General features: G+C 42.0%; 1 protein-coding gene across 1 annotated transcript in view; it reads right to left on the reverse strand.

Annotated features, from left to right (window-relative positions):
- The window catches only part of LOC101940000 (kinesin-like protein KIF28), a 47375-nt gene that overhangs the window by 16862 nt on the left and 17865 nt on the right, over window positions 1-12648 (reverse strand). The window contains exons 9-15 of the mRNA XM_065589980.1: window positions 12146-12288; window positions 10789-10910; window positions 7851-7941; window positions 6877-6931; window positions 5407-5530; window positions 3142-3286; window positions 674-792 (exon numbers count right to left, since the gene is read on the reverse strand). Of these exons, the coding sequence (XP_065446052.1) occupies window positions 674-792; window positions 3142-3286; window positions 5407-5530; window positions 6877-6931; window positions 7851-7941; window positions 10789-10910; window positions 12146-12288 (799 nt within the window). The remainder of the gene's footprint in view (window positions 1-673; window positions 793-3141; window positions 3287-5406; window positions 5531-6876; window positions 6932-7850; window positions 7942-10788; window positions 10911-12145; window positions 12289-12648) is intronic.

Genomic DNA, 12648 nt, shown 5'->3' on the forward strand with positions numbered 1-12648 from the left:
CAGCGACAGTGAGATTTCACTCAGTGAAAATCATGGCCAAGCTGCCATTGGTGCTGGTCACCGCAAGGATATCTACAGACAGACAGTGAATTGCTATAGATAAGGAAGGACTATTGGAGAGTGGAGAGACAACATGGTACTTTACTAAACTTGAGGAATGAACCAAGGCTCAGGCTGCTTACTTTATTCAAGTGTGCTGTGATGAAGCTTCTGAGTAGTGATGGATCAGCAGAGGCAGTGTGGAATTCTTTATATCCAGTCTAAATTTTTCCTTGCTAAATTTCATGTCATTACTCTAACCGTTACCTCCTTACACAACCTAAACAATTCTTTTCCCAAATACTTGCACTTAGTTTTCTAATCCCCTCCTTAGTAATTGCTTATCCAGGTTATACAGCACAAAACTTTATTTTCTCTAATATCCTGCATGCAAACTGTATTCGAAAAGGCTTTACTGAGCACAGAGATTGACAGAAAAAACAAATGTAGCTTAACACTCTCCCCTGCCTGTCAGAGAGCTAGGAAGATGGGAGAAAGAGGAAAGAACAGAACACTGGTGGGGTGAAAGTGCTAAAAAACTCACACTATTTGTCTGCAGTGTTCCAAAGGCTAATATATTAGTTTAAAAGAAAACTACAGTAGCTGGGGAGGAAAAGTGTATACTGCTGCTTACCTTTTTCAACTCCTCACTCATCTGATTTGCTTCTGCAACCAAAGGCATTAGCTTGATATAATCATGGAATACTGCAAGAACACTAGGATCTGGTTTGCCATCCTTATTATTGACAATTCCTTTAAGAAATGCAACATTCAATGTTAAACAGAGGAAGACAATCCATTTTCAGGAAGAGTTTAAACTACAGTTACTTATGGATGGCAAATACTACCAGCTATATACAGGTATATGTATATATGTATGCATGCAATATTCCCCAGAAACTTTTACATATTTTAATAGGTACTCAAAATTTGATATGGTATCAATGGCAGGGCCATTCACCAGTCAGTTGGTCCTCATGTTCTTGCTAGAGATTAGTCACACTGAACAATAAAAAGTCTGGACCTAGGATTTAGATTTTAAACAAGAAGTCTGGATGTATGTTTGGATCTGGAGATTTGGTTCAGCCCATTATGAAGATTGGCAAAATTTGGCCATGGAGTTGGGTACAGTTTTCCAGCTTCCCTAAATTTTATAGGTATTACTGTTCAGAAATATTTGTGGTTTATTATCTGTTGGAGAGAGGCAGTGATAGTAGTATAGTATTAATATACTTATCTCCCAAAGAATTTTACAACTGTATGGAATCACTACACTTTTCTCTGGAAAGGAGCCACCTCACATGTGAAACATAGCAGCTGTTCAATAACAGACAGCAACCTGACAACAGTTTAGCACATGGAGTCATGTACACCAGTGTATTTGACTGAAACCACAGGGAGCCATTTCTTTAAGAATGGTAAATTCCTACATTTACAAGTGCTTCTCAGGATTTCTCTGTTCTAATATCCACAAACCAAACATTTGGGACTGAACAAGAAAAAGTGTTAAGTAAAAAAAAAAAAAAAAAAAGAGGACGAAAATTTCATTTTAAGGAAAGACCTTTTGCAGTGTAATCTCCTAGGCCTTGGCTACACTTACCAGCTAGTTCGACGGCTGGAAATCGAAGTTCTGGGTTCGACTTATCGCGTCTAGTCTGGACGCGATAAGTCGAACCCGGAAGTGCTTGCCGTCGACTGCGGTACTCCAGCTCGGCGAGAGGAGTACCGCGGAGTCGACGGGGGAGCCTGCCTGCCGAGTGTGGACCAAGGTAAGTTTGAACTAAGGTACTTCGACTTCAGCTACGTTATTCACGTAGCTGAAGTTGCGTACCTTAGTTCGAATTAGGGGGGTAGTGTAGACCAAGCCCTAGATGCACTGTGAGACAAATGTAACTATATAAGAAAGTGGGAGCAAGAAGAGGAAGAGCAAATTTTAGATGAGCAGTGGGAGCTATTTGGAGAAGACCAGGGAATAATTCCATTTCGGTAATAATATAAGAAAGTTACTATCAAGTTTTGTACCAGTGGTACCCGACTCAGTAAGAACTGAAACAGTTTATCAAAACTAAGTGCAGCTGATTGCTGGAGGAGTAGTGGAGCAAGGGGAAAGGTAGAGCACTTCTGGTGCTCCTGCCCACACAAAGCCTTCTGGAAGAAAGCTATAGAAGAACACACATCATGGATTGCTCACTTGACAATCTTGACCTCTCAGCAAGCAATCTTGTGTGGACTTCTAGTCTGGGGTGTTTATGTTATTAAAAATAAACTGATCTAATTTCTTATGCCATGTCTGCACTGCAGCTGTGCTAATGTAGCATAGTTGATTCCTACATTGAAGGAAGGGGTTTTTCCATGTAAGACTCCACCTCCACCAGGTGGTCGCTAGGTCAACAGAACTCAGTCTATAGTGAGTGCGAGGTCAACCTAACTATAACCTATAGGGTGTGAAATTTTTCACAGCCCTGAGTGACATAAGCTAGGTCGACCTAAGTTTTAGGTGTAGACCAGGCCTTAGAAGCTGGTGATTGCTGCTTACAGGGAAAGTTTGATTTAAAAAAAAAAAAAAAATAAATACATACTTCAATTACTTTTGAGATAACATGGGAAATCCTGGTGAGTAATAAATTGACGTTTGCTTGAAATGAGAGAGAATTTTGGGAGACATGACAGGAAATCAATTAACTTATTCTGAGAGACTATGCAAAAACTCAGAACATTTTTTGTTTCTTCACAACAGTACAGTATAAATACCCAAATATACACTAATGCTATAGGTGTTAGGTTTTAAAAACATGTACATGGGTACTGGAGACAAAACATGCGTAATAAATATTGTTTTAATGAATGAATTAGTTTTCTCTGTGTATTGGAATAACTTTTAAAAATCTAAAATGTAAAACATTTACAAAATAGAAGAATTTGGGTAGGTAAAATGTGCTTGGTAGGGTCTCATCTTTCCCTTGAGGCACTGTGCAGCATCAGCCCACATTAAGTATTACAGTCTAGCTGCAAAAAGGAAAGGTAGATTTAGAAGTACTCTTATCACACCCCCAGTCACCTCACAGAACTATGTTAGCTCAGTACACAAGCAGTAATGCTTACCAAGTTTATCTACACTGAAGCCCTCTGCTGCTGCCAGCTCTGACTGAAAGAAATCGTAATCATATCTGATCAGATCCTCATTGGTGCGTTCTGCAGGAAATCCAACATAAAGGTAAGCACTGTTTGATCCCAAAATAACACGATCCTGAAGATTAAAGTACATGGTGCTGGTTAAACTCAAGGATGTGATGTTTCTCACTTAAAGTACTCTCTTTTTAGCACTTTATCTGCAAACTGATATGCCGTCTGCTATCCCATAAGGAAGGTGAAGGGACTGAAGAAATGTGCATAATTATGTAGTGTTATTTTGAAAAATAAAATTTGCAGAATTTAGCAGAACTTTAAAATATTGTGTGCAGAATTTTTAATTTTTTAGTGCAGAATGCCCCCAGGAATCAGACATGCAACATTAAACAGTAGTGGTGTAACATTCAGGTCTGTACTAAACATACTAAGGTTAAGGACATTCTTTTAACTTAAGCTTCAATAGTAAATGAAGGCTACTTACCTATAACTAGAGTTCAAGATGGGCTTTGCATCGTTACTTATGGTATGTGCTGCCCTGCAGTAGAACCCTCTTCTAGCAGTGTCAGCTTGAGCACTTTCGTGCCCCAGCTCTTCCCCTCGGTGTCCCAATGCACTGAGGGCGAGACTATACGGGGTAGAGCCTGGTACCCACCTCAGTTCCTTCCAGTGCAAAGCCAAATACACAATCACAGGGACTCTGACAGAGAGGGGAAGGAGGGTGGGAAGTGAATATCCAGAGGCATTTTGAAGAACTCTGGTTACAGGTAAGTAACTTTCATTTCTTCTTTGAGTGGTTCTGCATATTTCTAGGCAGTCATCTCCCATTTTGTATTCATGCAAGTGATTATTCCATCCCAAGGGTAGTCCTTTGCATTTGTCCTTACTGAATTTCATCCTATTTAATTCAGACCATTTCTCCAGTTTGTCAAGGTCATTTTGCATTCTAATCCTGTCCTCCAAAGCACTTGCAACCCTCTCCCATCTTAGTATCATCCATAAATGTTATAAGTATACTCTCTATGCCATTATCCAAATCATTTATGAAGATATTGAATAGAACTGGACCCAGGACAGATCCCTGTGGGACCCTACTCAATATGCCCTTCCAGCCTGACAGTGAACCACTGATAACTACTCTGAGTATGGTTTTCCAACCAGTTGTGCACCAACCTTACAGTAAATTCATTTAGGCCAGTGGCTCTCAACCTATTTCTCATTGTGGGCCACATATGCAGCCCACAATGTGTTACCTGGACCAGAGGTTGAGAGGAAGAAAACAGGACCCCGGCGTTGAAGAGACAGGAAGGGTTCACATCTGTTCTGGCATGCAGTTGGGAAGGAACCGAGGTGGAGAGGGTGGTCCACTCCACATAGCCTCACCCTCTGTGTGTCAGGTCACTGAGGGGAGGGGGTAGAGTGTGAGAGCACTCTAGCTCAGGGGTTCTCAACCTTTTTCTTTCTGAGCCCCCCACCCCAACATGCTATTAAAATTCCATGGCCCACCTGTGCCACAGTAACTAGTTTTCTGCACAGGAAAGCTAGGGCTGGTGTTAGGGCAGGGTAATTGCCTGGGGTCCCATGCCACAGGGGCCCCCACAAAGCTACATTGGTCAGGGTTGGGCTTCAGCCCCAGGTGGCAGGGCCCCAGACTTCAGCCCCATGCGGTGGTGCTTCGGCTTTCTGCCCTGGGCCCCAGCTAGTCTAACACTGGCCATGCTTGGAGGACCCTCTGAAACCTACTCGCGGCCGGCCAGGGAGCCCTGGATCCCTGGTTGAGAACCACTGCTCTAGCGGACACTGCTTGAAGAGGGTTCTACTGCAAAGTACCACAAGGTGGCGCGGTACCCATGAATAGGAATATGCAGAGCCACTCAAAGAAGAGCTATGTATTTTTAAAAGAGGCAGGTACTCATCTAAAATGTATTGTCCCTAGAATACCTCAAGTCCCAATCCTACAAGTAATCTTTACTCAACATGAAAATCACTAGTGATATATTCCGGACAGAGATTAGTCAGGCAAGTAAGGATTACAGGAATTGGCTCTTGTTTTCTCTATAATACCTTCTTTTTAAAAACACACGGTTACTCCTGTTTGAGTTAACCTACTTATTAAAAAGTTACAGTAATTATCTATAATGGTATCTCTACTTACAGAAATGATTTCTGGTTAGAATTTGTAAGAATCTTTCTGATCTGCAATCCCCATTTCTGATTCTTTTATCCTCCAGGAAAACTTACCAGATGCTGCAGTTTAGTGTTCATAGTGATGGGTACACCATTGACAACAACTTTGCACTTTTGCCGCGGCGTTATGGTAACTTTGCCCTCAGTATTTGTGAATGTAGCATGCTTGTCCAAAATGCTGAAAGATAAAAACACTTTTTGCAGTTCATGGATCTCTTAAGAATCAAACTAAAAGTAAACATTTCCCATCTCAAAATCCTGAAAAAACATTTATTCTAATTTTGAAGATAATAAACTTTTACTTGTATTCCAGTAGCCCCTACAATGTGCTAGGCTAGGCACTGTCCACATCATCCAACCTGAGAGAAACTGCCTCTCCTCCCCAGGACATATACCACACTTGAGATCAGCAGAGGCACCAAAGCTGAAGCTCCCTTGGAATAGAACAGAAGATGCTGCTGCCAGGGCATTCTGGGAGGGCCCCATGACTTTGGGATTCAACTCCTTTAACTTGGTCCAAAATAACCCAGATTTGTAGACCTTCAAGGCATGCTGCAAAGCCTATTACTGTTGAGCAGGCATTTGGCAAGGGCTGAAGTGGCTGGCGGTGGGGTTTCTTTGGGGAATTTGGGTGAGGAGATATTGATTCGGTTTGTGATGTGATTTGCTACTGGGTGGCTATCTGTATAGGGGAAAATGTGCTGCTGTTGTAGATCTGTAATGATGTCTGAGGTGCGTTTTTATTTGATGGCAAGGACACCTAGAATCTGGGATAGGCCTTACTGTGTATCTATTTAAATCCAAATAAATAAATATCCTGAAGAACTCACGACTTAAGGTCTTGTGTAACATGTCACACAGTTGCTAAAATAAGTTCAACTCTATTGGCATTAGCAATGGTAGAAGTATAATGTAGATGTGCTGTTGGCATTTTACATGCTGCTTCATTGAAACCTGTTCAGATCAGGTCTAGTGGACTTTTTTTTTTTTTTTTAAACCACAAAGTTTGTCTCTCATGCTCATGTTTTGTCCTGTGTTTTGTGAGCTGCACTGTCTCAAAAGCATGCAGCTACCTTGGTTATGATGCAGTCATCGAGGTAGCTGGTTTTGGATCGGTTGATGGCCTTGAAAACATGAGCTCTGTGTGGCTCAAAAGCTTGTCTCTCTCACCAACAGAAGTTGGTCCAATAAAAGACATTACCTCATGCACCTTGTCTCTCTAGCTCATCAGGACTAAAGTCCCCAAAATAAGACTAAATCAGTATTTTTAAAGAAGTTGTGTAAGTTTTTAGCTTTATGACAATTTAATAGCTGAACTTTTAATTAAATATTGCAATTTAACTTAACACTTGTTACAGTTTTGAAAAGAGCCTATTTTTCCTCCTCTCTTCATAAAAAAGGTTCATGTTACAGCAGCCAAGTTCTCACAGCTCATATATATGCAATATAATATACATTTCTCTGGTTAAAAAAAAAAAAGACAGACTACTGTGTCTTGTCTCTTACTAATTTATGTATACTTACCCTAAACCTTTAAGGGTTATTGCATTTGAGGCTGACTGACCAACATCACATGAACCTGAAAGAATTAAATTTTTTTGGCATAAGTGATGTGCTCTGGGTAACAACAGTTACACTCACCGCTTAAAATAACTGCATTTGCATTTTAACTTTTTTGTGAATCTGATGAGTTGTGCTTGACTGAGAGACCTGTCATGTTACTGCTATTATCTGAATATTAAATATATATTTAATGCTTTTAACGTATTCTGGGTCCTGATTTATATAAAAGGTTCCACACTTGGCTTCTGATTTTGTACCCACAAATAATTATGGAGGCATTTTATAGCATTTAGAAATTGAGCTATTCCTGACGCTGAGGATATTTAGTCTTGTGGACTAAATGCCATGTGCACAACAACCTAACTGGTCTGTGAGCTACCTAATCCTCATTAGTTGAGCCAGCCCTCCAAACTGCAGCTCCTTGCAGTCATGAAAAGAAAATGCTGCCAGCGGAAGAAGCAGTGTTTTGTAGGCAAAGGAAAAGAACTGCTGGAGTCAGGTGACAAATGATGGAAACTGGATCAGATATCAATAAATTAACTTGTGAAGTGACAAGGGCATATTTCCAGCTATCAGTAACTGACACCTAGCAAGTCTGATATGATTACTTTCACAGGTTAGGTTTCTATTGTATTTTAATACCCTAAAACACTCCTCTAATTTGAATCCTTTTATGTGAGCTTTGCCACATTAACAAACAAAAGGCGCACGTTTGACAGTGGAAAAGAACTGCTTAGACAAGGTTAGACCCTGAAAAACCATGACAATTTCATTACATGTATGTGTGGCGGAGCAACGTGATACTTAAGAGCATAAATTAGCACAACAGCATTCGGTTATGATGAATTGTAAGGTACAGAAAGAAGCATCCCTACGAGCTATGTAAATTCGTGCAGCACTTAATACTAGAATATGAAGCAAATAAAACAGAGTACCGTCCTGAATGAAGTGCTTGAGAACCCCGGAGAGTTGAGGGTCTTCATTGATATTCAAGAGATATGGGAACGTCTCCATCATCCGTCTCTCCTGATAAAGAGTTCAGATTCACATTATTTTAGTGACATATTTTGGAAAGCGCCAAATGACAGCTGATAATATACATGGAGGATTACTTTTTTCCCCTCTGTTGTTAAGGAGATCATAAATACGGGCTGTTCGAGGACATCCTGAAAAATATCTGAATACCAAACATTCACAACTCTAAACAATAGATAATAAATCATCACACAAACATTTCCCAAAACACAATCAGTTTTTCAAAAAATGCCCAGATACGACAAAGGTGAAACTATAAAAGTGGGTGGAAAAATGATTAGTTTGATTAATGATTCAATTACAATTCATGTTATTTAGGTTATTACTAGTCTCACTTCAGCTTTAATGAGTTTAGAAGGTGCAGACAGTTGTTTTTACACATTACGCTCATGGATTATGTTAGCTCACACTCTCTTATTGGTGCTGTTTTAGATCATGAAATAAAATATAGGATCAAAATGAGGGCACTCTTTTGGAATTTCCCTTTGGCCAGGGCCGGCTCCAAGTTTTTTACCACCCCAAGCAAAAATATTTTCCCGTGCCCCCCTGGCCCCGCCCCAACTCCGCCCCTTCCCCAAATCCATGGCCCCACCTCCTCCCCCAGGCGTGCTGCATTTCCCCTCCTATCCCTCCTGGGTAGGGAGGGGAGGAGAAGCGGAGCGGCAACGCGCTCGGGTGAGGAGGCGGAGGTGAGCTGGGGGGGGGTGCAGTTCCTCTGCCCTCCCCCCAAAGTTACTTCCTGCGGCCCTCCCCGCGCCCCCCCACTGCTGCAGCTCACCTCCGCTCCGCCTGCTCCCCTGAGCACGCCGCTGCCACTCCGCTTCTCCTCCCTCCCTCCCAGGCTTGCTACAAAACAGCTGATCTGCGCGGCAAGCCTGGGAGCAGGGCCGGCTCCAGGCACCAGCCGAGCAAGCTGGTGCTTGGGGCGGCAGCTTGTAGGAGGCGGCATTCTGCCCAATCCTAGGGCAGCAGGGCTGATTTTTTTGTTTGTTTGTTTGTTGTTGTTCTGCTCCGGCCGCCCTGTAGGGGGCAGCGGCATGGAGGACGGGAGTGCCCTGCAGCAAGCCTGGCAAGGCAGACCGCGTCCTTTCCTCCCAGCTGCCCGGAGTGGTGCGGAGCCCTCTTGGCAGGAGGCACAGTGGGAGGGGCCGCGTGGCAGCGCCCCGCTGAAGCCCTGGCCACCCCCCTTCTCTCTGTCCGCCTCCCCCTGCTAGCCAGGGAACATCTGCAGGGCAGGGAGTCCCTCTGCACCCTGGCTCCGGCCTCGCCGCAGGTTCTTTTTTTTTTTTTTTTGCTTTGCTGTTCTGGCCGCCGCGTTTTTTGCTTGGGGTGGCCAGAAAGCCAGAGCCCCCCTGCCTGGGAGGGAGGGGGGAGAAGCAGAGCGGCGGTGGCATGCTCAGGGGAGCAGGCGGAGCGGAGGTGGTTCCTGTGCTCCCCCCCAGGGTTACTTCCTGCGGCCCTCCCCGTGCCCCCCACTGCCACAGGTCACCTCCGCTCAAGGCCGGCTCCCGACTTTTTGTGCCCCAAGCCAAAAAAAAAAAAAATGGAGCCAGAGTGCCGCCCTTGGAAAGTGCCGCCCCAAGCACATGCTTGGAGCGCTGGTGCCTAGAGTGGGCCCTGCCCTTGGCCTACTATCTGTTAAGTGGCATGGGCATAATAGTTATTATTATTCATATTGCAGTAGCATCTAGAAGGCTCAGTCAGGATCAGAGTCCCATAGGGAGAGGCACTGTACAAACATCCTGTCAAAGATCATCCCTGCTCCTCAGACCTTACAGTCTAATTTAAGACAAGACACAAAAAGTGGGTGTAACTGTGAATCAAAGAACAGGGAGGATGCATGAAACAGTAATAAGAAGATACGCTGATGGAGGCTAATTATGCATACAGCTAGATAATTGTGAGCAAACTTTTAAAAATACACTATAAAATATAACTAAATATCATGTATCCAAATTGGCCATCCACATAGTCATTATCAGTTGGCAGTTACCATGTGTGTGATAGCTGAAATGGGTCTTAAGGCAGGATTCAAAGGATGAAAGGGTAGTGGCTTTGCTGACTAATTCAGGGAGACTATTCAAAACAAAGGGTGGCTTTGAGGAAAACACAAAGGCAATTTGGGAAGAAGCAGGCAAATGACTGATGGAGGCTGACTTCGAAGGCATATGGCAGGAATGAAGAGATAAGAGACAATTGGGAGGGGCTAATTTGTAACTTGCCATAACATGGATCTTCCTATCCCTTAATTCAAAGGCAAGATTGTATTTTTAAATACATGGCAAGGCTTTTTTCATTGGGGGAAAAAAGTCTAGAAAAAAATCATATTAAGAATGGTTACTTTTAACACTCCAATTAAAAAAGTTAATTATTCTTTTAAATAATGCAAGTCAGAAAACATTTGTAAATGTTAGTTAAAGTTAGCTAACTCATATGTCATTTAAAGGGGGAAATCTTTGGTTCTATCCCTCAGTGCTTGGAAGTGATACTGGCCTGGGTCTTGTAAGTTTTGTACATGGCTTGATTTTCTTTATATACAAATGCTTTGTTTCCAAAAGTAACCACTCTTCCTCATAATCACATTAAATGGAACAATAATGGCTATAAACAAAACATGTTATCACTGATTATTATATAACACAATTTAAGCGGCATGCTTTTGCAATTTATCCAAACTTAAAAAGACACAAGAGGAGGCAAGATTTAGAAAAAAACACTTTAAAAGTAATGTATCTTTTAAAACAAGCCAAATGTGGACAGACATGGTAGCCAAAGGAAGACTGGAAAGGAACTATAGTAAGTCTATAACTTGCACTGCCCTTTAAAGCAAAAGCTTACCTGAGTAATTGCAGCATACTGCTGTTCCCATTCCTTCCGAGCTTCTTCCAGACGATATTCCCATGTTAACTGAATAGTCCGAATCCGCAGTTCATTTTCAGCCAGCAAACATCGCAGTTCTTCTGGAAGGGGAAAGAGGAAATTTCAGCTGGGATGTGTGTACATACAAAGGCACAAAACCCCTGTGAATTTAATCTTCATGTATTAATTTTTAACTTCCAAAAGAAGTACCTGTTTTGATAATGTCTGAATAACCATTATAAAGTGATTAAATCATAATATAGCATCTCCGTATTTACAGATAGAAATACAGGAGCTCTGTTAGCTCCCTCCATTAATGCAGCAACTTTCAGATGCAAAGTTTAGAAAGCAAGCTAGATCTTGGCAGTCCTCTGCTAAAGGAAAAGAAAAAGATCCAAATTCAGAAGCGTCCTTGGAATAATCTTTCTACTCTTCTTGGATGCGTCAGATAACCTCTCTGTGACTGACTGTCCCAATCTGTAAAATAGAGATAGTACCTGCCTGCCTCACAAGCATGTTGTGAAGATTAGTGTTGCCAACCCTTATGAGCTTACTGCCAGTCTTGTGATATTTGGGGGAGGAGTGTGTGTGTGATTTTTTTTTAAAGCCCCAACTACTGGAATCGTGTGATTACATGAAAATCTCAGCTTTTATTGTTTAAAACAGTTTTTAGCTCTTATGGTTGTGGAGAAAAGTCTGAAAACAAGAACTGGGTATACCCCAACGGTGCAGAAACTGGAAGGCAAATAAAAAAAAAAAAAAGAGTATACGCTTTACTATTTCAATAAAAAGTCTCATGATTTTTAAGCCAATCTTATGATTTTTATGGGGCTTGACTCCTGGTTTTTGAATGCTTGAGGTTGGCAATAATGGGTTTAAATGTTTTGTAAAGTGCTTTGAGAGCATATGATGAGACACGCTATACAAGTGTTAAGTATTATTAGTAATATTACATGACCATCTATAAAACTACATATGCACAATAGCTTTACATTGTTCCTTAGGAGGTTCTCCAGCCCTCTCTCTTGTCCAGTTCAGAAGAGAGAACTTCCCATGAACCTATACCTCATAAAATCATAGAATATCTGGGTTGGAAGGGACCTCAGGAGATCATCTAGTCCAATCCCCTGCTCAAAGCAGGACAAATCCCCAGACAGATTTTTCCCCCAGATCCCTAAGTGGCCCCCTCAAGGATTGAACTCCTTTCAACTCTACCAGTCCCCCTATGCTGTCAATGCCATAGGCCACTAGAAAGGGCTCCAGGTGACATTTTGAGAAACTCTGAGCCATCTGGTACTTGTAGTTCCTTTAGCAGGGTTAACTTTGTAATACATACTGGTTTCATCTGCTACTGTTTTCCCAGAGTTTCCAAGCCCAGTCAGTCTTGACAACAGTTTGTTATTTTCTGCTTTCAGCTCCATTATATGCTTCTCCATTGGACTTGCATTTATCACTGCTTTGTTCTTGATCTTTTTTGTTCTTTCGCATATGCAAATAATAATAATAATAAAAAAAAAAGAGGCCAGTCAGTTATTACACCATGATGCAGTCAACCTCAGCACAGAGCTTTGGCTGGTAGAGAAGAGCTTTCCTAAGCTAAAATGCTTTTTTTGAAATATTAAGTGGAGTTTTGGAACTTTACAAATAAAAACACCATCACTATCTCAGGTGCTGAAGGCATATGATGTCTTCCCCTGCATTGGAAACAGGAGTCCCAGCCCTGTGTTGTCTCTGCCAGCACAGTAACCATCCCCTTCTTCCCCAGCTGGCTCTTTTAGTAGGGTCTTGTTGCAGTGGTGCAACCGCATAAACGAGACATCAAGTCAGACCAGGAAGTAA

This window comes from Chrysemys picta, chromosome 3, assembly GCF_011386835.1.
Source record: "Chrysemys picta bellii isolate R12L10 chromosome 3, ASM1138683v2, whole genome shotgun sequence".
In the NCBI taxonomy this organism is placed as follows: domain Eukaryota; kingdom Metazoa; phylum Chordata; order Testudines; family Emydidae; genus Chrysemys; species Chrysemys picta.